This window comes from Eleutherodactylus coqui, chromosome 5 (genome assembly GCF_035609145.1).
Source record: "Eleutherodactylus coqui strain aEleCoq1 chromosome 5, aEleCoq1.hap1, whole genome shotgun sequence".
NCBI classification, from domain to species: Eukaryota; Metazoa; Chordata; class Amphibia; order Anura; family Eleutherodactylidae; genus Eleutherodactylus; species Eleutherodactylus coqui.
Window position 1 is genome coordinate 126,032,429 of NC_089841.1, and position 26,968 is coordinate 126,059,396.

General features: G+C 43.5%; 1 protein-coding gene across 1 annotated transcript; it reads left to right on the plus strand.

Annotated features, from left to right (window-relative positions):
- The first annotated feature begins 406 nt into the window (after window positions 1-406).
- On the plus strand, window positions 407-26,968 carry LOC136627752 (zinc finger protein 474-like). The gene is made up of 4 exons (XM_066603113.1): window positions 407-490; window positions 3,358-4,438; window positions 11,356-11,536; window positions 26,610-26,968. The coding sequence occupies exons 2-4, from the start codon at window positions 3,482-3,484 to the stop codon at window positions 26,756-26,758; spliced, it is 1,287 nt and encodes a 428-aa protein (XP_066459210.1). The 5' UTR covers window positions 407-490; window positions 3,358-3,481; the 3' UTR covers window positions 26,759-26,968.

The window sequence follows — 26,968 nt, forward strand, 5'->3', positions numbered from 1 at the left end:
TCTGTGTATGTATCAGGAAACTTTTGATAACTTTTTCAATTACATACACATGAAAATATAAGACTTTAGTTATCTGCCTATGTGATGTGTGAAGTGTGATACAAGGAAAAAAATTGGCATTTTCCTTACATTACCCTTGTGTGTTGTTCTGTGCATCAGCTCAAAGGAATACAGTACACTTGGAAATATAACATTATTGAATGGGGTTTTATTGTTTCATTATGTAGTACAAGTCCATATAAGCTATGGCAGTATAGAAAGAGATCCTAACACTTTTTTTCCTTCTACTACCCAGGAGCCATTGGGTCTGGATGCAGTTGCATCAGTTTTGTTGATATGTTGCTTAGATACTAAGAGATAGCAACTTCATTATAGTTACTGCAGCAACCACAATGCTAACATTCCTCTACAACAGGGAAGCTGAGAACAAGTAACCTGTGATGTTTCATGCTAATATCCTGAGTCCTGGAATATACTGTACATCTCAATGGTAAGAATAACAATGTATACATTAATCGTTACTCCTGTATACAATGTAAGCTGCTATGTATGTGAGACATTATTTATCTGCCCTACCTTTTATTTGTCAAGCACTATGGATTAGCCCTTACAAAACTGAACATGCCTGCAAAGGGTTGAACCAAAATTAAATTCAGTATTCAAGACGAATTCTTCCTAACATATTTGACATATTTTCATTTTTCCTGTTCTCTGTTACATTCATGTGCCAGAGTCAATAATGGGCAACTTACAACCTAGTTGTTGTTCATGCCATGAGTCACTTCTACAGTTAAGCCTAAAATTAAACCAGCAAATGTACTGCTTGATCAAATGATTGAGAATATTACAATATCTATACTATACCTCTCACCTAATATCTATCTATCTATCTATCTATCTATCTCATATCTATCTATCTATCTATCTATCTATCTATCTATCTATCCCATATCTATCTATCTATCTATCTATCTATCTATCTATCTATCTATCTATCCCATATCTATCTATCTATCTATCTATCTATCTATCTAATATCTATCTCATATCTATCTATCTATCTATCTATCTATCTATCTATCTATCTATCTATCTATCTATCCCATATCTATCTATCTATCTATCTATCTATCTATCTATCTATCTAATATCTATCTCATATCTATCTATCTATCTATCTCATATCTATCTATCTATCTATCTATCTATCTATCTATCTATCTATCTATCTATCTATCTATCTAATATCTATCTCATATCTATCTATCTATCTATCTATCTATCTATCTATCTATCTCATATCTATCTATCTATCTATCTATCTATCTATCTATCTATCTATCTATCCATCGATCCATTTTTAAAAAGAAGTAAGCAAACACAAAATTCAGCAGCGCTCTATGGGCACTAAGGATATAAGCAAACAGTGGATTTGTATAGCTTTAAAATTGTACATTTACTATACTTTAAATGTAATATATGTAAAACTGAAGAAATTCCAAACTTTACATTCAAGTTTTAACATACATGCTATTTATGCCACCATAAGATTAGTCCAAGTCATGATAAGTGCATCTGCCTACCTGATGCTAGTAAAGAGTTAAATGGGGATTCCCAAAACTGACTTTTAGCATCTATCCACAGGATTGGTGATAAAAGTCCGATCAGTGGGCTTGGTTCTCATCGCTAAGACCCCCTCCGATCTCAAGAATGGGCGCTTCTGTGTTTAGCTCTCCTCCTTATTGCGGTTTAACTGAATCCCCCCACAGTGACATGGAGATTGAATGCAGTGGCGGCCAAGCATGCGCAGTGCCATTCCATTAATTTCAAAGGGGCTGACAGAAATTGCCAAGTACAAGGCCCTGGCTATCTCTGGCAGTCCCTCTGAAGATAAATGTGTCTATCTGTGTATGTTCAACTGTCACTCCATGAGATAAATGTGTACAACTGTGTATGTTCAACTGTCACTCCATGCATTACTCCTCATTGCAGTGGTGCAGTAAGCCTGCGGTAAGGAGTAGAGGGGGACACAGGACCACCATTCTCTGGATCAGTGGGGGTCTCAGCAGTAAGACTTCCACCGGTTTTATCCTCTATCTTGTGGATAATCAGGCAGACACTGATAGTTTCCCTTGTTAAGCTCTGTTCATGAGTTAAGACAGTATCTATATGGTGTATGTAAAGACTGCACTATGCACTTCAACTGGAGTTCAAGATTCTATGATTTGCTTCAACCATAGTCCTGGACTTTCAGGCAATGGTATAAGTCTGTAGGGGGATTATACAGATATATTGAGCCATGTAACATGACTTAAAATAGGACCCAAGTCAATGACAACCAACTGCAGCATGTACATTCAGAATGTGAAAATATTATAATTAATTAATTAATTTTCTTTAGTCTTTTGTCTTCCATCCTATCACCCATACTGATCAGTTTCTGCACCGTAGTACTTATTAAATTTGGGCTTACTTATTAAAAACACAATAATTTTCTCAAGTGCGTATTTTCTTTTTCTACATAGGAAAGTTGGGGCTCTATAATGTATTTTTTCAAAGCCCAGTGAACCATAAACTAGCCATATTAACCCCAACAGTCATGTTAAAATTGGAAAGACCCTCTAAAATGTGATTTTTTTATTCTAAATTTTGAATTTGTCTCATCTTTGGCACAGAACTCAGTGGCCTATAGTGCATTTTTTAGGGCATTTTGTCAATGTAGCTGTCTGACAGCTTGTATTTTGCGGGTCAAGTTCTAGTTTTTCTAACCAATTTTAGAATGTATTGAATACATTTTTTTTTTTGCTGGGGGCATGCCACCACTCATCTTCCTAGATGAAACAGCTCATCGTGCTGCATTATTTCATTTGAGACTTTGTGCAGGATCTGCCTCGGTGCTTTGAACACAGCCTCTAATGCGGTTGTGAACAGGTAAACAGAAATAGTGCAAGTGGGGCCAGGCAGGTAGAGCACCACTTGTAGTTCACTCTGTGTTGTATAGTATATGTATCAATAGTATCTAAAAGGGAACCGGTCATTATGTTTGAGATCCATAAACCTTTTTATGGGACTCAAACAGGAGTGAATGAGGAGCCCAGGGAATTGTGTTTCATACTCAGCAGACGACCCGATACCTGTGCTGTGTACTTGCGAAGTTGACTTCACAACATGACGCTTTTCATCTTGCTCTATACATGCGCTCTCCTATTGATCACATGCACAGCTCCACGGGCTCCCCATTATCTCATGGGACTCAAACATGATGATAGGTTCTCCTTAAATCATAATGTCCAGTATACAAGATATATAACATGATAGTGTTATACAAAAATAATAATTTTATTCATCACATTTTAGATAAAAATCAGAACATCAGTTAAGTTGCAAACAAAGTATTTAAAGTCAAGTTGAAAAAAAAATGCTGAGAAATGTTGCCCTCAAAGGAAATCTTCAAGACATTTGGTTTAAAATAGATTAGCTAATGACCAATAGCAAAGACACAAGTAAGATTGCTAAAGAGCCAGATGTTAAATCAGTATCTCATATGCGTAAACTTGTCAGGCCACAAACAGCCATATTAATCAAAAAGTCAACGGAAAGCATGTCAAAGAGGGAAGAAAAAAGACCAGTTATTCCTCCTCGAAGAAGAGGTTTTAAAATCTGCTATATTTGTGGAAGAGAATTTGGCTCAAAGTCAATTGCTATCCATGAACCCAAATGCCTAGAAAAATGGCAGATAGAGAATGAAAGCCTTCCAAAACATCTCAGACGAGCAGCTCCTTTAAAACCTCAGCCTTGTGCAGATGGGTCAGATGATGCTGCAAATGAGGCTGCCTGGAAAAGTTCCCAATCTCAGCTTTTACCATGTGGGAATTGTGGCCGTACATTTCTTCCAGATCGTCTTCTTGTACACCAAAGAAGTTGCAAACCAAATGGTAAGGGCTTAGCATCTCAGCATTCCACAGCTAACAAGACATCAGCAAATCCAAATACTTTGTCAGAATCTAAAACGGTCAATGAGTGTTCCAATGCAACGAATCCTCCCAATCCAGTAAAGCCAAGGACATTAATTTGTTACATATGTGGACGAGAATTTGGAACTAAATCTCTTCCAATACATGAACCGAAATGCCTTGAGAAGTGGAAAATAGAAAATGATAGGTTACCTAAAGGGCAACGAAGACCTGTTCCTCAGAAACCTCAAGTGGGTATGTCTAAAGGAGCAAGTCGAGAAGAACAAAATGAAGCTTCTTGGCAGAGTTTTAAAGATCAGCTGTTGCCATGTTCAAACTGTGGAAGAACCTTTGCAAGTGACCGCCTTATAGTCCATCAGAGAGGCTGCAAAGCTAAGCCTGGAGGGCCAAACAAGAAAAATACAAATATGCAAAGTACTAAACCCATGCACAAAAAAGAAGATTCTGATATTTCAAATCAAAAGGTAACATGATATTTTCTTCAATATACCTCATATCTTTAAGAATTCTTACAACAAACTAAACATCCCTATATAGATGAATTAATAAACCATGCATTTATTTTATGTTACATGAGACGTGAAAAAAATATCTTCTTTGATATGACAAAAAGGCGAGCAATGACCTGCTTGAGTTAAATGAAATAAATATATATATTCTGCTTCATCTAAGGGAAGCTCTCTGCATTTGAATTCATTTTAGGGTCTATATAAATCTGTATATAATGAGCTCCCTCTAGTAATGGCTGTAGGCAGAGTTTTATCACATAGCTTTGTAAAAGGAAATGGGAATTTGAAGCGCCATGTCAAAAAGAAAATAAGAATTTTGGACCTATTTAGATTGAATAGAATTAAATTAGTATGCATGTTCACTTTTGTAGTCCACCTCCATTAATCCCTGAACCAATAGGAAAATTAGGTGTTATCCAGAGTTAACCATCTGTAAATCCCTGGACAGTCTACATAATGGGCAGGACGGCACTTTGCCGTATTCACAGTAGACACCGATGTGCTTGGAAACCGCCCACTGACAATTCAGCCCCTGGTTTAATTGCTCCAATTGAACACACATACTCATCAGTTTAAAACATTGTTAGAGACCGGCTTGAATATGTCCTTTGAACTTCTTCCCATCTTGATCACAATAAACATCTGTTAACTTGTTTCAAATCTTTCACTGTTTTTTTTATTACTTTTCTGTCTTTCTAAGTCTCGCTTTACACTGTAATCTCTTATATCTCAGGATTCTTTGTCTCTTTGAAGCAGATGTATACCAGGATGACATACATCTCACATGCATCTCTTTGGTGAAGTATGTTCGAACTTTATCAACACAAGTTCTTTGAGGGGAGATAAAACGTTAAAGATTTCAGTAAAACCCTGTCTTATTTAGCAAAATTGTGGGATGGCAAGGTCTTGAAATTTTTTACATTTTTGGAAGCCATCTGCTTTTCTTGGCTTAATGATCTATCTGCAACGATATCAATGAAATAAGAAAGAATATTGTACAGTACTTTGTGCTTCTAAATGAATTATACACAGGTTAGGGAGTACTTGATTAGTTGTTCGATTGCTCTAAACAAAACTGATGAATTATTTAGAACATGAGTCCTTGCTACAATGGCTCTTCTTTGTTCATCCTCATCATTCTATTATGAGAAGTTTGAAGTGTAAGAGACATCACGATTTATGAGTTCAGAAATCAACAGTAGAGTTCTACTGATTTAGGAATGATTGCAGAATCAACAAACCTAAACCTTTCCACTTGACCACTTCTGATTCACAACTGTTCTAATAAAGGTGCAAGTAAATATAGTACACAGTGGGAGTGAAAGAAAAATGGCTCAAGGTGCAAAGACTCCAAAAAAGGGTGATGATAGTGAGATAAGAAGATTTTATTATATGAGTATAACCAACAAATGAATTTCGAGGAAAAAACTCTTCTTCAGTAATTGCTGGGGCATAACATGCTGGATGGCTATGGTGCATATATAGGTTACCATTCCAGCACAGCCAATACTGAAACTAGAGGCAAAGAACCTGGCTGCAGGTGTGGCTCCTGGTATCTGAACTGAGGTTTTTCCTCCAAGCACGTTTTTCAACTGGTTATACTCCTCATGTAATAAAATCTTCTTATCTTACCATCATCAATATTTTTTGGAGTAATTGCGCTTTGAGACATTTTTCTTTCACTCCCACTATATATTTCTTGACCTGTCTTGTACAGGTACATGTCTGTCCGGTAGCACCTCCCACGTACACTTGTACCACTATTCATCAACGAACTTAATTCCTCCACCCACAGAGTAGCTCCCCACTTTCCTTTCACCAAGTAAATATAGGGCAGTCATAGATGCAATACAAGATGATGCGTATTATACCATAACTATGATGTTCTATCTGCAGCGGTTGTCATAGGTTTTGACTGATAGTCAACCTTTGTACATGGGGCTATAGACATGAGATGACTTGACTTATCTCCTCATTTCTACAAATGTTATCTGTCCCCAAAACCCAAACATAGAAATAGCATATGGGGCTTGTGGTCTGGCTGCATGATGTTTATCGTAGTGCTTGCCTCAGAAGTACACATTATAATAGACAAGTGAAATCCAGAAATCTGTCAACTCTATAGACATTACTTTGAGATTCATATGAAATCAGTCGAATCCAGAAGCCTTTTAATTTCCTGCCATATTCCATTAGTTTTTGTCTTTCTGTATTCCCCCTGTCTATGTAAACGCTGCGGAATATGTTGGCGCTATACAAATAAAATTTATTATTATTATTATTAGTTGAACTCAGGAGTAATGCTGGAACGTTTCTATCCAGCATGTACCACGTTCTTCCATTAGTACTCTGTATAAAGGCTCATTTAGACGAGATGAATGTCAGGCAAATGATGCACGACACTTGACCCCACATACACTCGCTCCCGTGCTGTTGCATAGGAGCTAGTATCGCTAGCTTACTCACAGAATGGCCAGCAGGGCGGTGGGCAGGCTGCAGGAGATTTCACTACTCGCTCTCCCCCGCCCCTCTCCATTGACTTAAAGCAGCCGTTCAGTACTGAATGGCTGATGTTTACACTGAGCAATCAGCTATCGGCTCATCACCCATCGTTTATTCTGCATAAATGATGGATGATGAGCTGAACAATGATTGTGAAATTTCCTCCAGGCTCTCCGCTGTGAGCCAGCGATACTAGCTCCCGTGAGAGCAAGTATGTGCGGGGACAAGTGTCGGGCATTGTTTGCCCGACAGTCGTCCTGTCTAAATGGGCTCTTAGTCTGTTTAAAGGTGTAGCTAAATTGCCATGAAGCTATCTATTTTAGGGATTCTGAACATAAATTTTGATACTGAATCTAGTAATTTAACAACCACATGACTTTAAGCACTGTTGCAAATATATGTGGACATTATGTCAGTTCTAGTAACTCTGGGGCCGTGTTCACACAACACATGATTTTTTTCAGCCACAGCAATAATCCAAATGCTTGATATAACGAGAGTAATGTCACCTTATGAAAAGGGAAAAAAACCCTAATAAACAGCCATCCCCACATGATACTGTCATACAGTGCCCCAAGCCCTGTAATAACACCAGCCACAGTGCTCTTTCAATAGTGTGAGCCAAAGTTCTAGTAGTGTCTGCTACAATGCCTTTGAAACAGGGCTAGCAAACATGTACCTATAACTGTTGCTGAAATTTCTGTGACTGTCCCATTCATCAGAATTCACTTAAAGAAATCCGTACATCAAACTAATATTCACATGTCTCTTAAAGGGGTATACCAGAGAATAAAAGTTTTCTCATCTGCTGGACCTCAGTTTTTTATGGTTTTTGCTGTGCAGGATAAATAGTGTGTTCAATTTATTGTACCAGTCATTACAGTTACAATGATATAAAAAATGCACTTAAAAAAAAAAAAATGTTTGCATTTTTTTTATACAAACAGGGAAAGTGTGCAATGGCTGTTGCATCACAGAAGGAACGCACTCCCTGTGTGAACTCTTTACATGCCATGATGTACATTGATCACAGCATGTAAAGGGTTAAGAGCTCAGAACACTGATCCCCGCTGTTTCAGCGGAAGGCCAGCTGACAGTCACAGCCGACTCTTGCTGTGGGATAGCGCACCCTCGCCATCCACAGGACATAGGTTTACATCCTGTTATGTTAACTACCACTCTGCCAGGACATAAACTTATGTCCTGTGGCATTAAGTGGTTAAAAGGATGGTATAATCAGAAAATCACCTATTACATAAATTTTTTAAAATCCTAAAGTCCAGCATTTTTTACACTAACCGAAGAGACTAATAATAGCCTGACACTTCCTGATCTGTAGAGAAAGCTTTTCAGCAGTCATCTCCCTAACATCACAGGCAGGATTACACTGACAGGTAACACCTATATGTAAATAACACAGGATCCACCATTCACAATAGGTGATCAGCTGTGACTATCTACCCCTTCCTTGCACAGTTACCTCTGCACAGGTCACAGAACATGTCTAGAACAGTCTCCCATACAAGTCAATGGGTCACCTAAGTCCATTCTGTGAATGGCCCATGAAGCTGTTGTAAAGCATATTTTTAATTGCTGTGTAGCTCGGGATAGATGGCAGCCCCCACAGTCATGTACAGACAACAGAATAATAAAAAATTCTACAAATAACTACAAACAGAAAATAAACATTAGACATTAGAAAAATGAAATATGTTTCTCTATCTGGTTTTAATTAATATAAAAATATAGCTGATATACTCCCTTTAAAGAATCATCAAGGTATGAACTCTTCTGGACTGAACACCAGATCTTGGTGTTTATCTCCCTTTTTATTCAAGCAATTTACATTCTTCCCAAAGGAATAAAAATACAGGAGAACAGTTGTGGGCTAAATGTTACTCTCTGCTCCCCGCGATGTTACTATCAACACTTCATAAATTCTGAAATGCATTAGACCCTAATGTTGGCGATGCTTAAGTCGAAGTAACTAGATACCTGTGAAACGTGATCTATTACTTGTCTTAGAGACCGAGACGTCATGAAATAAATTTGAATTTCCAAAAGGACAATTCTTGTTCTAACTTCAAACATATTAGAATGTATGATACTTAGAGGTATATGCCAAGCAAAACAGATAAAAGTTCAGTTAAACAGTTTTCACGAAACCTACCTGATTTCCTATTATTTTTGTCGGTCGCACATTTTTTGTTTGGTAGACCATGCAAGTAATAGTTATTTGTGTGTCACATTCCTGACTAGATAATTCTCACAACTCTTCTCTTGAAGTACTGGTCATATTCCACCTCTTTGTTCCCAAGCACTCCACAATTCTTTACTTTCCACTCCTTATAGACCTTTCATGCTGCTGTAGTTTATCGTATATTTAGCCAACAACCAATTCTGCTAAACGTGGTTGAATTGCTTGCTGCAGGTCTTTTATCCAAAGCTTGATTCGTCCATTACAGCAATAACAAATTACCATACTTAAACTTTGCAGTCTAAGTGGGAGCACAGTGACAGTCTGTAAGTAAAGAGCTCCACATTACAGCTTGTACAGGGTTAGACATAGGTAGACAAACAAGCCAACCTTCCCATGGGCTGAGAAATGCAGCTTCTAGTATGGAACGACAGTTAAAAACCTCAGAAGATTGTTAAAAGGTAACAGTAACAGTTTGTAAACCTGAAAAAGACATATCCCCATCTAGTTTAGCCTGGATTATCCTGCCATGTTGATCCAGATGAAGGGAAAAAAACATGATAGAAGCCAATTATACTCATTTTAGGGTAAAAAAAATTCTTCCCAACTCCAAATCTGGCAATCACAATAATAACTGGGCTCAATATCCCTTCTGTAGTAATCTAGTGACTATAACTTGTAACATTATTACACTCAAGAAAGGCATCCAGACTCCTCTTAAACTCTTTCAGCGAGTTAGTCATCACTACATCCTCAAGCAGAGAGTTCCATAGTCTCGCTGCTCTTACAGTAAAGAACCCCCTTTCTATGTAGGTAGGGAAACCTTCTTTCCTCTAGATGTAGAGGACGCCCCCTTGTCACAGTCACAGTCCTTGGTACAAATAGATGATTGAAGAGATTCTTGTAGTGTCCCCTGATTTATCTATGCATAGTTATTAGGTCACATACTTTTGATAATCTCTCTGGGTATAATAGTCCATCCATTCCATTTAATATTTTAGTTGCCCACCTTTGAATCCACACAAGCTTCACTATGTCCTTCTTGAGTACCGGTGCCCAAAACTGTACACAATATTCAATGTCTGGTATGACCAGTGATTTGTAAAAAAGGAAGAATAATGTTCTTATCATGTACAACTATTTTTTTGATGCACCCCATGATCTTATTTGTCTTGGCATAGGTAAAATTATGCAATAATTTTATTATTATTACACATTATTAGCAATGATATGTGTAACTGAACTCTTATGTAATGAAATATGTAACAAAATCTGTAAAAACTGTAATGATGACCATAGATTTAATATAACTGGCTGCCGATGTACAGTGGAGGAAGTCTATCACCAGACTACAGCCCATAAACTACTGCCAACAGTAGATTAGTGCTATGCAAATATGCAGGATCATATCACCTGTTCTTTTTTAAAGCATATCCATCAGGCAGATATGGGCTTTTACATATTCCACACACTATGCAGGTGAGCTCCAATCTGTACTGGGTGATCTTGCAGCTCATACTGGTCAAGTTTGTATACCGCTTGGTCCATCTCCCCTCCCCTTGTCTCATGATAGGAGCTATAAATGTCAATTGGTTCCCAGCAAATATGCAAATGTTCCTAGTGACAATTAGAAATATTTTATGATGACCTACATAAGGCAGAGTGAGTGATCAGCGTTGTTGCATTGTAGCGCTGAGAGCTTGAGTTTGAATGGGATTGGCGGCATCATGGCATTCAAGGGTCTCTATTAGAGATGAGCGAGCACGCTCGGATAAGGCAGTTAATCGAGCAAGCATCGCTCTCATCCAAGCAGGCTCGGGGGCGGTGGGAGGGAGCAGAGGGAAGAGTGAGTGAGATCTCTCTCCTCCCCGCTCACCCCCGCTGCCGCCCCCCCGAGCCTGCTCAGACGAGAATGCAGTTACTCGAGAAGAGCGATGCTCGCTCGAGTAACTGCCTTATCCGAGCACACTCGCTCATCTCTAGTCTCTATACTGAGAGAGATAGAAAAGAATTGTCAGCTTTGCCAAGAACAGTGACTACTGTAGTGACTACAATGCTTCAAAATAATTTGCTGCTATGTAAAAAAATAGGAAAAATTTTAATAAAAAATTATTCATATTAGTGAAAGCATTATTGTATCTTTGTATTTTTACTCAAACCATTCTGTTCATAGCCACCAGTTAGAAAGCCACCACCAACAGTTGTATGCTACATTTGTGGCCGGGAATTTGGATCAAAATCTATCAGCATTCATGAACCTCAGTGCTTGAACAAATGGCATCTGGAAAATGATAGACTACCAAAGAATTTGCAAAGACCTGTTCCAAAGAAGCCTGAAGTCAGACCGATTGGAGGTATGACAGAGTAACAATAGGCAAGCAAATCAGTCATCCACTGTGTAAATAAAGGGGTTTTCAGTGACTACAATTTTGGTGACCTATAGGCCAGCAGTATTAGATTGAAGGGGGTTCAACTTCCAGCATCCCCACAGAACAGCACACTGATGGAGTCATAGCACTCACTTGAATGGGACTAAGCTGCAGTGAGCTGCAATACCAGGCACAGCCACTACCAAAAGTACTGAGCTGTTCCTGGTAAACAGAGGACGTGGCTCCTGCAGTCAGCGGATCAGCAACGTTGTGGGAGTTAGGCCCTCAGTGATCTGGTATTAATGGCCTGCCCTTACTGTGCAACTCTCTGCCTGAGGACAAAGTGATGGCAAAATTGATAAAGGAGTTTAAGAGGGGACTAGACGCCTTTCTAGAGCGCTATGATATTACATGATATAGACATTAAATAAGGGCTGTTGATCCGGGGATCTTCCGACTGCTGGTCTTGGAGTCAGGTAAGAACTTTTTAAACGTTGATCCAGGGATTATTCTGACTGCCATTATGGAGTCGGGAAGGAATTTTCCCCCCTAAAATGGGGTAAATCGGCTTCTGCCTCATATGTGTTACTATGTATTCTAGAAATCAATATTGTAGTCACTGGAAAAAGAAAGCCCTTTAAATTTCCGTCACCCAATTTTCTAGAATTTAGATGTAGCAACAAACAATGAAACGTTTGCACAGTTCCATTGTTCATTCACAGGATGGATAACTTCTATGGGAGACTAGGCATGCTATGTGATCTGTGCAGAGGTCATTCTGCAGGGAGGAAGAAGAAGTGAGCTGTGACCATCACCTATTATGAATGGTGGATCCTGCATTATCTATATATAGGTGTTACCTTTCACTGTAATCTCCTCCTGTGAGGATACTGAAACGACTTCTGAAAAGTATCGATCAGGAAGTGTCAGACTCTTATTAGGCTGAGTGATCAGTGTGAAATCTGCAATTTTAGGATTCATACAAGTTTTTTTTATGATGACACATAATACCCACAATGATGCCACACTACAGGCTGTAACTCATAGCCAGAGTCCGCATAATACAGACTCTGACTCAACTCTTGCACTCATAAGGGCTTACTCATAAATTGCAGATTTGGTCAGTATTTTAAAGCCAAAACCAAAACTGGATCCAGAACACATGGAACTCTTCCACTCTTTATTTTAGCTTCAAAACACTAATCAAGGACTCATTTGTACTTCATTAGATCAGTTTTTTTCCATCCTTTTTCTTAATTCTTGTATTTATTGAACATTTTTAGAAATATAACAAATTTATAAAAATGTAGGCTCTCGGGCCGAAATGCAGTTCAGTAAAGAAATTAACAAACTCATGGGATAATTCTCAACATATACCAACAATCTTCAAGTATTTCATATGACAAACTACCCCAGCACAAAACAGGAAAAGGGAATGAAGAAGAGAAAAAGGGGGAGAAAGAAGGAGAAGGGAGAGTTGGGCAGGGAAGAGGGGAAAAACAGAGAAAGGAAAGACGAATAGGAGAGGGAGGAAAAGAGAGACTCGGGTCCTATAAAGCCAAAAACATTTAGATGAGTAATTATGGCTCTGTATTCAGGAGAGGGTTGAAACTTGATCCAAGCATGCCAAGACTTCAGAAAAATGTCATGAGTACCTTTAATTGAAGTTGCAAGATCCTCCAATTTTATGATTTCCTGTATTTTTTTCTGCCAAGATCAGGAGTTGATGGAAGAAAGAAAGTGAAGTATAAATGTTTACTTGATATTTTTTTATATTTAGGATCCACTACTGGATTTGACTTAAAGAGGAAAAAATAATTAAAATTACTGATCAAATACTGCAGTACAAATGAGGCCTAAATCTGCAATGTGTGAATTGGGCCTTATGCAGGCTGTGACATAATCAACGCATGCATAATATAGGCCATGACACCTCATCAATTTCCTTATAATACAGGTGGTGACTAGAGATGAGCGAACGTACTCGGGAAGGCTGATTTCGCAATCGAGCACCGCGATTTTCGAGTACTTCACTACTCAGGTGAAAAGATTCGGGGGTCGCCAGGGGGCGGGGCGTGGCATGGTGGAGCGGGGGGTAGCAGCGCGGAACAGGTGGGAGCTCTCTCTCTCTCCCTCTCCCCCCCCCCCCACTCCCCTCTGCAACCCCCCGCTCACCCACAGCGCCCCCGAGTACTTTTCACCCGAGTAGTGAAGTACTCGAAAATCGCAGTGCTCGATTGCGAAATCGGCCTTACCGAGTACGTTCGCTCATCTCTAGTGGTGACTCAAACAATACACTCATAATACAGACTGTAACTCATAACCAACTTGCTTATATTACAGAAGGCGACTCAGAGTGCACTCCTCATAGTACAAGTTGAGAGTTATAACTAATGCACTATGGGCGAGAATCTCCAAAACTGAAACCTCACACACATAAGAACTCCATTCTTTTGAGAGGACCCATTCAAGAGTGATTCTTTTCCCTCGTAGCATCGTTGCAATGATAAAAATCTCAGCAAGTTCTATCTTTGGTTGTTCCCCTGGAACACCTCGCTCATGGTTTTCAATGGGACCGTACAATGTGCATGTCTCGCGATGTGCATGCAAGTGCGACGTGATGAACCCAATAAAATCAATGGGAAACACTTGTGATCCTCTGACACATGTAAAACACGCACCTGACAACTGTAATGTTACCGAAGTAATGCAAGACGTTTTTTTCACGCAATTTTCTCAGCTGCGTGAAAGCTGCCTAAAACATGTAAGAAAAGATCCATGGTCAGATGAACAAGAATACATTTAATGTTTTGTTATACTCATAGGCTCATTACAGTAATGTTCTTTAGTATAGTATCAGGATGCATTTAGCAGTGTATGAAGTACTTTAACTCCGTAAGGACCAGGATGTTTTGTATCTTAAGGACCAGATACTTTTTAGGGATTTCACCCATGTGGTAGTTTTACTGCCCTATTTTTTTTCTTCAGCTACCAAAATTAGTTTTGCTGAATTTTTTTATGTGACCTATAGGGCTATTTTTCTAGGTTTTTTTCACTTACTTTTTTCCTATTTTTAGTTTTATTGGGAGTAAAAAGATAAAAAAAATATTAGTTTTTTATTTATAGCTGTTTATTTTTAAAATGAGTATATTTACGCTAAAATAAAAGTATTGAAATGGGTTACTCATTTTGTTTCGGACGTTTTGATATATAATTTGTATAGTTTTTAATTATAGGGTGCATATGGCAACGGTTTTGGTTGGGAGGGCGGTGGGTCATTTTTTTTATGTATATATTTTTATTTTATTCTGTAGTTTTTATTAACTTATTTTTGTAACTAATTTTTTTTACTATCTATGACCCCCATGACATTATATAAGACCTCTGGGGTCATTCACATTGTACTTCATATTTTTCCACTGTAGCGGGGGCATCCATAGGCGTTTTACTGTATCACAGATACAGTATTTGGCTTTGATTGCATTATCTTGCTAAATTATGTTTTGTCATTTTTGCACATACATTTTATATTACGAATATCTGAGAGGATTCTGCCTCCAAAGTCACATTTCAGTGAAATCTGAAAAACACATAAATGATTGCACTCAAAATAAAAAAGTATGTTTCCTACAACTATTGCTTGTTGTTACAACATAAGCTGTGGAATATGAATCACATTAAAACTGGGCAGGACAGACATTGTTGCTGTGCCAATTACAGAGACATTGTAATATGTTAAAAATTGCAGAGACCCTGGATAAAATGAACGAGCATCTGTCTTACAACAAAAAATGAAAAATCATTTTAAAACAAGCAGAAAGCATTTCATTGTCTGCGGTGCCAGGAACAGATGCTGGCAAGAAGGAAGTAAACTGTCTTAAAGAGTTCAGTGCAAACAACGCTTATGCAGATACAGCTAACAGAATAAAGTTTAGGGCACCATAGCCCCCTGCATCTAAATACATGAACCACATGGGTTACTATATTTTTGAATAATCCTAGACATACATGCATCTTCATGAGTGGTTAGGAGGAATGGAGGCAGTCGAACACTTATTTACAAGGCTAACTGTGTTGTCGCAGTAGGGGCAGGCGACGTAGAAATCAAGCAACGATGCTTGAGATTTTGCACCATTGCTCTCTGAAAGGGGTAGTACCAGAATTACAAGCTGTATAGCGCCAACATATTCCACAGCGCTTACATAGACAGGGGGAATACAGAAAGACAAAATACAAACATTACAGAACCACGGTTACATATAGTAGTTGTCAGAACCGGCAACTCTCGGGGCCGCCGTGCCCGCACCACCGGTCCTGCCACCCGGGTTACAGGAGCGCGGCGTAGAGGTGCCCCGGTTCTTGTGATCTCCCCGGGCCGCTGCAAGACTAGTCGCCGCCGGGTTGCTAGGGAGGCAGCTGGTGCTTCTAGTCGCTTGACTACCAGGCTGGCTTCCCTAGTAACTGTCTGTGCAGCAAGACTGGGGGCGTGCCCCCAGCACCGCCCTGATTAGCCCTGCTGCTGTCAGGCTCCCCGCCCCAATCAGCTTCTGGGGCGGGAGCACTGACAGCATTTAAATAGGTGTGTTTTCCTTTCAGGCCTTGCCAGTGTTAGTTTGGTTCTCCAGCTGCACCCGCGTTATCCTGACTACTCTTTGTGACCTCGGCTTTTCTGACACCTGCTTTTGGACTTGACTACGTTTTTGCCTGACCCCTCCGTACTGCGTACCCTCTTGTTGCCAACCCGGATCGTCTGACCATTCTACCGTTGTTTTGTCTCAGTGTCTGTTCGTCTTCCCGTGTCCCGCTTCCCTAGTGAGGGTAGGGACCGCCGCCCAGTTGTCGCCCTGGGGGTTAGCCCAGGGGGGCAAGTAGGCAGGGACAGGGGTTGCGGGATATCTCAGGGACCCCCATATCCCGGACACTGTCCTGACAGTAACACTGGCCGAACGAAGGTCAGACCCCTGCATCCGCCCGGCAACTTTGAGCCCCTCGATGGAGGCCGTGGCGGCTTTAGCGAACCAGGTCCAGGTCCTTACGACCCTTGCCCAGGACCTAACAGCCCGCTTGCAGCTACAGGAACAAGTGGCAGCTGCAGGTCCCAGGCAGCCCTCTTCCGCTCCAGGAACAATGTCGGAACCTCGAGCCACGCTTCCGGATTGCTTCTCCGGAGAGAGAGGTCAGTTTTTTGCATTTAGAGAGAGCTGCAAGCTCTACTTTGATCTCCGCCCCCACTCCTCTGGTACTGAATACCAGAAGGTGGGAATCGTAATTACCCGCCTGAGGGGAGAGCCCCAAAATTGGGCTTTCTCGTTACCAGCTGGCTCTCCCACCCGACTATCCCTTGACGCTTTTTTTTCCGCCTTGGGTCAAATTTATGACGAACCCGACCGGGCCGGCTACGCAGTCTCCAAGCTTCTGGCCCTGCGACAGGGTCGCAAGATGGCGGAGGACTACTGCGCTCTATTCCGCCAACATTGTACGGAATCCGGGTGGAATGATGCCGCCCTAAAAGACCTATTTTTGACCGGGCTGTCTGAGGGTCTTAAGGACCTACTCGTGGCCCACCCGGAGCCCAGAACCCTGGAGCAAGCCATGTCGCTGGCTATTCGAGCCGACCGACGTTTGAGGGCCAGACACGCCGCTCGAACCACCCCACTCCCCACGCCCACTTCTTCGACTGACCCGACCTTTTTACCTTCCACCACCGAGGCCATGGAGCTGGGAGCCATGAACCCCAAGCAACGACGGGAATACCGCCTGAAGAAGAACCTCTGCTTCTACTGTGGGGAGCTGGGTCACCGCATTGCTACCTGCGCTAAGAAGCCACGGCAGGAAGAACTTCCGCTCCTAGGCAGTTGTCGGGGGGACTGTCTAGGAGCCAAGGTACTCCCTGTGTTGTCCAAAATGTTATTGCCTTGCACCCTAGAATTTCATGCCTTCCACCGTACTGGGCAAGCCTTCGTTGATTCTGGGGCTGCGGCTAATTTCGTTAACTTCAATTTCGTTGCTCATCTGTCCGGGGTTTTGTTACGTTTAGAGACTCCGATTCTGGTTTCAGGAGTGGACTCCACTCCATTGCAAGCAGGGGTTGTTAATCTGGTTACCCCTGAAGTAAGGTTTACGATAGGAGCCTTACACGTGGAAACCTGCACCTTTCTAGTGATGAGAGATTTGTCTGTGGACGTCGTCCTAGGCCTCCCCTGGCTCCGGGAGCACAACCCGGTAGTAAATTGGGACACGTTGGAACTGGTAAAGTGGGGTTCCCGCTGTGCCAACCACCTTTGTTCGGTGAAGGTGGGAATCTCCACCTGCGAGGGGAGCCCCCTACCAGATTACCTCTCCGAGTTCTCTGACGTGTTCTCCAAACAATTATCTGAAGCTCTGCCCCCTCATCGGGAATGGGACTGTAAAATCGACTTGACTCCTGGGGCCAAACTTCCTAAGGGCCGCATTTATAACGTTACGGTTCCAGAGAGAGAATCCATGAGGGACTATATCCAGGACAGCCTGGCCAAGGGGCACATCCGGCCCTCAGAATCCCCGGTGGGCGCCGGGTTTTTCTTCGTTGAGAAAAAGGATGGGGGTCTCCGGCCCTGTATTGACTATAGAGAGTTAAATAAAATCACAGTCCGAAACCAGTATGCTCTTCCACTCATTCCTGACCTCCTCAACCAGGTCGCTGGTGCCCGATGGTTTTCTAAACTTGATCTCAGGGGAGCATACAACCTCATCCGCATTCGGGAGGGGGATGAGTGGAAAACCGCCTTCAATACGCCCCTCGGTCATTTTGAATACCTAGTTATGCCTTTTGGATTGTGTAACGCCCCCGCCATTTTTCAGGGGTACATGAATTCAGTGTTTCAGGATATCATGGGGGTGTTCGTGGTTGTATATCTTGACGACATTTTGATTTTTTCCTCCGACTTGCCGAGTCACCATACTCATGTTCAGACTGTGCTAGCTCGACTCAGACATAACAAGCTGTTTGCTAAAATCGAGAAATGTGTTTTCGGGGTACAAAAGATATCATTCTTAGGGTATATCATCACGCCATGCGACTTCCAGATGGATCCTGAGAAGGTGAAAGCCATCACGGAGTGGGCCCAGCCAGGTTCACTAAAAGCCCTTCAACGCTTCCTCGGCTTCGCCAACTACTATCGCAAGTTCATTAAAGACTTCTCCGTGGTGGCTAAACCTCTAACGGACCTCACCAGAAAGGGGGCAGATGTGAGGACCTGGTCTTCTGAGGCTCTGAGGGCCTTCGATACCCTAAAGGCGGCGTTCTCTTCTGCACCCGTCCTAGTGCAACCGGATCTGTCCTGCCCTTTTGTGGTGGAGGTAGATGCCTCTGAGTTTGGTGTGGGAGCGGTACTATCCCAAGGTCCCTCCACTCTCACTAACCTTAGACCGTGTGCCTATTTTTCTAGAAAGTTCTCTTCCACGGAACGGAACTACGATATAGGCAACCGGGAATTGCTGGCGATTAAGTGGGCTTTCGAAGAGTGGAGGCATTTTTTGGAGGGAGCCCATCACCAGATCACGGTACTCACAGACCATAAAAACCTCACCTATCTAGATTCCGCTAAGAGGTTAAATGCTCGGCAAGCTCGCTGGGCCTTGTTTTTCTCGCGGTTCAATTTTGTGGTTACCTATAGACCCGGTTCTAAGAATGTCAAGGCTGATGCCCTGTCTAGGAGTTTTGGTTCTCCGGAACCTTCCGAGTCGGAGCCTGAGAGCATTCTCTCCCCTGGGGTGGTCCTCGCTGCTGTCTCCTCCGACCTTTCACCTCTCATTCACGCCGCTCAACAATCTGCTCCTGAAGCCCGTCCGGAAGGCAAATTATTTGTCCCGTTGTCACTGAGATTGAAAGTGTTAGAGGAGACACATGCTTCAGTCCTAGCTGGACACCCCGGCATCAGGGGTACTCTGGAGTTAGTGTCCAGACTCTATTGGTGGCCGCACATGGCCAGGGAGGTACGGGTATTTGTGTCCGCGTGCCCGGTTTGCGCAAGGGGGAAGAATCTCAGGAGACGTCCTGAGGGTCCTCTTCTTCCCTTGCCCATTCCGTCCAGGCCGTGGTCCCATTTGTCCATGGATTTTATTACTGATCTGCCATCCTCGCTGGGGAATACGGTCATCTGGGTAATAGTTGACCGTTTCTCTAAAATGTCACATTTCGCTCCGCTTTGCAAGTTGCCTAACGCCAAACTCCTGTCTGAAATGTTCATCAAGGAGATTGTTCGGTTACATGGGATCCCCGAGGATATTGTGTCAGATAGAGGGGTTCAGTTCGTCGCTCGCTTCTGGCGAGCCTTCTGTAAAAATCTAAACGTTAATTTGTCTTTTTCCTCCGCTTTTCATCCCGAGAGTAACGGACAAACGGAACGGATGAATCAAGAACTTATCCAGTATCTGCGACTGTTTGTCTCTGATAACCAGTATCAGTGGGCCAACTACTTGCCTCTCGCCGAATTTGCTATTAACAACCACGTTAACTCGTCGACCCAAGTGTCACCTTTTTTTTGCAACTATGGGTTCCATCCCCGGTTCTCACTTTCTACTCCTTTGGTTTCGAACAATCCGGCCGCTGACATATCCTCTGAGGAACTGTGCACAGTTTGGGCCCAGGTTCGTAAGAACCTTCAGGGTTCCCAAGAGAAACTGCGTAAATACGCAAATAAAAGATGTACTATCTCGGCACCTTTTGTGGTCGGAGAGCAGGTTTTATTGTCATCTAAGAATCTGAGACTTAAGGTTCCCTCCCTGAAACTTGCTCCTCGGTTCATTGGCCCATTTACTGTTTCTCAGGTTATCAACCCGGTGTCATACAGGTTGGCACTTCCTGACCCCTGGAAGGTCCACAATGTTTTTCACAAAAGCTTGCTCAAGAAGTATGTGACTCCAGTTCTACCCACCCAGAACCCGCCTCCTCCTTCTCTGGTACAGGGGGAACGGGAGTATGAAGTAGAAAGGCTTGTTGATGTCCGACGGGTTAGAGGTGTGCTGCAGTACCTGGTCCACTGGAGAGGATTTGGCCCTGAGGATAGGACGTGGGTCCCTGCCAGGGACGTTCATGCGCCACGCCTAGTCCAGGCATTCCACAGGGCTTTCCCGCTGAAGCCCGCACCTGGCCATGGGGGTCCGGTGTCCCCCCGTAGAAGGGGGGGTACTGTCAGAACCGGCAACTCTCGGGGCCGCCGTGCCCGCACCACCGGTCCTGCCACCCGGGTTACAGGAGCGCGGCGTAGAGGTGCCCCGGTTCTTGTGATCTCCCCGGGCCGCTGCAAGACTAGTCGCCGCCGGGTTGCTAGGGAGGCAGCTGGTGCTTCTAGTCGCTTGACTACCAGGCTGGCTTCCCTAGTAACTGTCTGTGCAGCAAGACTGGGGGCGTGCCCCCAGCACCGCCCTGATTAGCCCTGCTGCTGTCAGGCTCCCCGCCCCAATCAGCTTCTGGGGCGGGAGCACTGACAGCATTTAAATAGGTGTGTTTTCCTTTCAGGCCTTGCCAGTGTTAGTTTGGTTCTCCAGCTGCACCCGCGTTATCCTGACTACTCTTTGTGACCTCGGCTTTTCTGACACCTGCTTTTGGACTTGACTACGTTTTTGCCTGACCCCTCCGTACTGCGTACCCTCTTGTTGCCAACCCGGATCGTCTGACCATTCTACCGTTGTTTTGTCTCAGTGTCTGTTCGTCTTCCCGTGTCCCGCTTCCCTAGTGAGGGTAGGGACCGCCGCCCAGTTGTCGCCCTGGGGGTTAGCCCAGGGGGGCAAGTAGGCAGGGACAGGGGTTGCGGGATATCTCAGGGACCCCCATATCCCGGACACTGTCCTGACAGTAGTCAGTTGATGGAAACAGTAGAGGTGAGGGTCCTACTCCGAGCTTACATACTACAGTTAATGGGGTGATACAAAAGGTAAAGGGGCTAGAGATGTGCATGGAATGGCGGGGTGGAGAGTGAGGGATGCTATACACATAAACAATGGTCAGACATCAAGCCATGTGACTGCAGAAACGGTATGACTGCAGGAGCAGTTGATGGTGACTAGCAGGGATTTGCAGTCAATAGGTCAGGGAGCAATGTTATCAGGTGGCGTACAGAGGGGTTTGGTTTAGGAGATGTGGTATGACTCCCTAAAGAGGTACATTTTTAGAACATGCCTGAAGTTTTGTGAGTCATGGATTGCCTGGATAGTTTTGGGTAATGCATTCTAGAGGACTGGTGCTGCTCTGGAGAAGTACTGAAGGTGGGAATGAGAGGTTCGAATTAAAGGGGCACTCAGTCTGGTATTGTTAGCAGAGCGCAGAGCCCGGGCTGGGTGATGGATTGGGGTGAGGGAAGAAATGTAGGCCGAGCAGTGCTGTGGAGGGCTTTATATATGAAGGTAGTGAGTTTAAATTGAATTCTATATTTGACAGGCAGCCAGTGCAGTGACTGGCACAGGGCAGAGGCATCCGAGTAGCAGCTGGACTGGAAGATGAGCCTGGCTGCAGCATTCAGGGTAGATTGGAGATGGTAGAGTCTGGCGCGGGGGAGGCCGATCAGCAACGAGTTTCAATAATCGAGCCGAGAGTGGTTGAGGGCAACAGTGAGCATTTTTAGCGCGTCCACAGTGAGAAAGGGGCGGATTCTTGTGATGTTCTTGAGGTGCAGCTGACATGTTCAGGCCAGAGATTGGCTATAGGGGGTAAAGGAGAGATTGGCATTGAATATGACCTCAAGGCATGGAAGTGCCCCACACTGAGATGCAGATGTCAGATTAAAGTCGGTTAGTGGAGGTCAGAAACACCAATAGGTCAGTTTTAGAGAGGTTTCGTTTTAGGTAGAGAGAGGACATAGTGTTAGAGACAGCGGACAGTCGGTGATGTTTTGGAGGAAAGGTGCAGGGAAGTCACGGGAAGAGGTGTATAGCTGGGTTTCGTCAGCGTAGAGGTGGTATTGGAGGCCAAATCTCCTGATGGTTTGTCTAATAGGGGCTGTGTAGATGCAGAAAAGGAGGGGGCCGAGGACCGAGCCCTGGGGGACCCCAATAGCAAGGGATAGAGGAGGAGAGGTGGCGCCAGCAAACGAGACGCTGAATGAGCGGTCAGATAGGTAGGAGGAGAACAAGGAGAGAGCAGTGTCCTTTAGGCCGATGGAGCGAAGCATACTGAGGAGGAGTTTGTGGTCAACAGTGTTAAAGGGGTTGTCCCGAGGCAGCAAGTGGGTCTATACACTTCTGTATGGCCATAATAATGCACTTTGTAATATACATTGTGCATTAATTATGAGCCATACAGAAGTTATAAAAAGTTTTTTACTTACCTGCTCCGTTGTTAGCGTCCTCGTTCCCATGGAGCCCGACTAATTTTCGCCCTCCGATGGCCAAATTAGCCGCGCTTGCGCAGTCCGGGTCTTCTGTAGTCTTCTATGGAGCCGCTCGTGCCAGAGAGCGGCTCCGTGTAGCTCCGCCCCGTCACGTGCCGATTCCAGCCAATCAGGAGGCTGGAATCGGCAGTGGACCGCACAGAAGAGCTGCGGTCCACGAAGCAAGAGGTTCCCGGCGGCCATCTTCACAGGTAAGTATAGAAGTCACCGGAGCGCGGGGATCAAGGTAAGCGCTCCGGTAAGCTGTCTGTACGTCCCTGCATCGGGGTTGTCTCGCGCCGAACGGGGGGGGGGTTGAAAAAAAAAAAACCCGTTTCGGCGCGGGACAACCCCTTTAAATGCTGCGGAAAGGTTGAAGAGGATCAGTAGGGAGTAGCCGCCCTTCGATTTGGCTGTCAGGAGGTCGTTTGACACCCTTGTCGAGTGTAGGGGTTGGAAGCCAGACTGTAGGAGGTCAAGAAGAGAGTTTTCTGATAGATAGATAGATAGATAGATAGATAGCTTACAAGGTGGGAGTAAACCAGGCATTCCAATAGTTTGAAGATGAAGAGGAGATTAAAGATAGGTCGGTAGTTGGCAGCATCAGTCGCGTCAAGAGTTGGCTTCTTTAGCAGTGGAGATATGATGGCATGTTTGAAAGCAGAGGGAAAAATGCCAGAGGTCAGAGAGAGGTTGAATATAGTGGTGAGATGGGAGATAACCACTGGGGAGAGGGACCGGAGGAGGTGTGAGAGGAGAGGGTCGCTAGTGCAGGTGGTGGGGCGAGCAGAAGAAAGCAATTTGGAGACTTCTTCCTCTGTTGTTGGTCTGAGTATAGGCAGTGAGCAGGAGCTAGATGCAATACTGACGAGAATAGGGTCAGGGCTAATCTGAGATTGGGAAGTTATTTACTGATGGATGTCATCAATTTTCTTTTTGAAGTAGGCAGCCAGCTCTTCAGCACTGAGATCCGTCACCAGGGGCCGCAGTTTAGAGCTAAGAAGAGAGTGAAAAGTATCAAAGAGCTGTTTAGGGTTGTGAGATAGTGAGGAGACGAGAGAGGTGAAATAAACCTGTTTGGCATGGTAGAGGGCTAGGTTGAAGGTTCTGAGCATGAATTTGTAGTAAAGAAAGTCTGCGGATGTTTTTGACTTCCTCCACAGCCGTTCAGCACTTCTCGAGCAATGCCGGATGAAACGCGTTTAAGACGTGAGCCAGGGTTGCCGCGGTCTGCATCGCATGGCTTGGATCATGGGGGGTGCCGCTTCATCCAGGGCATGTTTGAGAGTGGTGTTGTAGTGTGCGGCAGCCAGGTTGGGGCAGGAAAGGAGAGAGATAGGGGACAGAGAGGACTGTAGGGACTCATCAAAGTCCTGGGTGTGAATGGCCTGAAGGTTCCTGTAAGTATGGTAGGTAGGTGGGTCTGGAGAGATGTTAGGGAGCTTGACAGAGAAAGAAAGGAGGTTATGGTCTGAGAGCGAAAGAGGGGAGTTAGTGAAGTGGGAAGCAGAGCAGAGATGAAGAAAGACAAGATCAAGAGTATTGCCATCCTTGTGAATGGGAGAGGCTGTGAGTTGTGAGAGACCAAGGGAGGAGGTGAGCAATAGAAGCTGAGGGGCAGATGGGGAGATGGGGTCATTAGTGGGGATGTTAAAATCACCTAGGATGAGGGCTGGAATTTCACAGGATAGGAAGAGGGGGAGCCAGACAGCAAAGTGATAGGGAATAGGGAATAACGTGCTGATATGTGAGGATCTCACTGCTGAGCCGCCCTCAAATCCAGAGAATGGTGCTTCTGTGTCTCCCATTGCTAGACACAGCAAATTCATTGGAACTGCAAGAACAGGCATTGACCTATCGCTGTATGGGGTTTACCCGACATCTAATGTTCAGGACAACAAGGATCAGGAATGTTCATCACCACATTTATATCTCAGGAATCTGTAGGTACAGGGAGGCTGCACCTTAAGGTCGGTCTCTCACGAACAGATTTGAATTACAGATCCCACGATCACTGTCCGTGCATAAGATATTCGATAATATGCGGGCATTGAAATGCATTGATTTTTGCCATTTCTCTCACATTTGCAGTTAGGCATTCCGTGGGTGGAAGAAAAATTGCAGCATGCTCTATTTTACCGCAGTTTCTGTGCGTACAAGCTCCATTGATCGCTATGAACGCGTTCGTGTATGGATGCAAATTCGTACACAAGTTGCTAGTAGAACAGATGACAAATGGTGAAAATAAAGCATGGATTTGTGGACAGACAATACAGGACAAAGTCTGGGGCAGCACTCCCATCCAGATTGTTGTCTGCAACCTCCGCTTCCTCTTCTGGGCTCTTCCTCCACAAAAATAAGGGCTCCTGCACACTGGCGAGAGTGATATAAGAATGTGATTCATGCCACGATATCGCTCTTGCAATCCTTCTGAAGCCCTGGATGCGAGGCGCTTTCAAAGCAGGGAAACAGCCTCCTATCCCAGCAGGGCTGAAGGAGTCTCCTGCTCTGTCTGTCACAGCCATGGCAGGAGATAGTGATCTTCTCCCATTGAGCGCAATGGGGCCAGCAGCAGCGCCAGCCATAGTTTCCATTTTTGTAATGGGTCCAGTAGACAGATCTGTAAAAAAAAAAAGCATTTCTAACAGTTTGTTTCTGTTTCGTTCCATTTACATCTACTTTTAATTGATCCGTTATGTCTTTCGTCCCTTCTGCGCATGCTCACTTGCAAATGCATTAAACAGACAACAACCGTGGATGGAACCAATTAGAATTTTTCCATTCAGTTCCATTACCCATTGACAAGGAAGAGTATTGTAGTCTCATTCATTTTTCTCAACTGAAAAGATAGAGCAAAGCACATGGACTGAACTGAGTATAACTGAAGCTCAGAAGGTTCCATTGAAATCATTGAGAAATAAAACGGAAACTTTCTTTCCCGTTTTGCTGCTCCTCTGCCAGAGCAATGGAATGAAGAATGCTAATGTGAATGAGCCCTTAGCGCACATTCACATGGCCGAGTGTCAGTTACGCCTAAGATTCTCATGTCAAGTTGCAGTGGACAGCACATGGAAATCCTGACTGTGGTGTTCAATGTGCAAAAGGGTGGACATTTCATGTTCTGGTCTTGTCCATGAATCGGACGTGCTGCGATTTTATTTTACCCGGGCCATCAGTCTGTGAAAAAAAAGTTGCTTGTCTGAAAACCCCCGTTGTTTTTAACGGGTCCAAATTCTGTCTGAGTTTGCTCAGTTACAAACTTGGACGAAAAAATTGCTGTGTAAAGGGGCCCTTAGTCATATAAATGTTCAGTACAACATAAGGAAAGGAAAATGTTACTTTTTTAGGTTTATTTCAACTTTCCACTATTGTTTAAAATGACATTTTCTATATAGAGCTGAAATACATTACATTGATCCCACTTTCACTCCATCTGATCAGACCTTAGCAGAACACAGTACATAAAGAAAATGGATGGAAAGTATTCATATACTCAAGTAAACAGCGCATAACTAATTCTGGTGCAATGTTCGGTCAGACATAATGACCGGAGTCTAACTTTTGCCAGTGCACTCATGAGACAATAACCAGAACATCTTGTACAATCACAATGACTGGGTTTTAGCTAATGCTAAGTCTACAGGTATTTCCTGAAAATGTTTTCCTACTTTGCTTAACCAAAATGAAAAGTGATATTCTGTCTTTTTTTCCAGCAAAAGGTTCCTATGATGTTGTTGCTTTAAATGAGGCTGCTTGGCAGAGCGCCCAGAGCCAACTGGTTCCATGTGATATTTGTGGACGCACCTTCCTGCCAGACAGACTTCTTGTCCACCAGCGGTCCTGTAAAGCGAAGAAAACATAGTAGTGCGATCGCCGTTCTGTCTAATATCGGAATACTGGACTAGTGGGAACTGTAAAGTCTCTGCACAGTAAGTGCGCCTGCAGGATAACACATTATATCATTATATTGCCAGTGCAGGGACTTCCATTGGATGCCATGAAAATGGGGAGAAGATTTCTGTGTGTTAAAATCATTATATTTTTAATAAAGATATTAATTTTCATGTCTGGA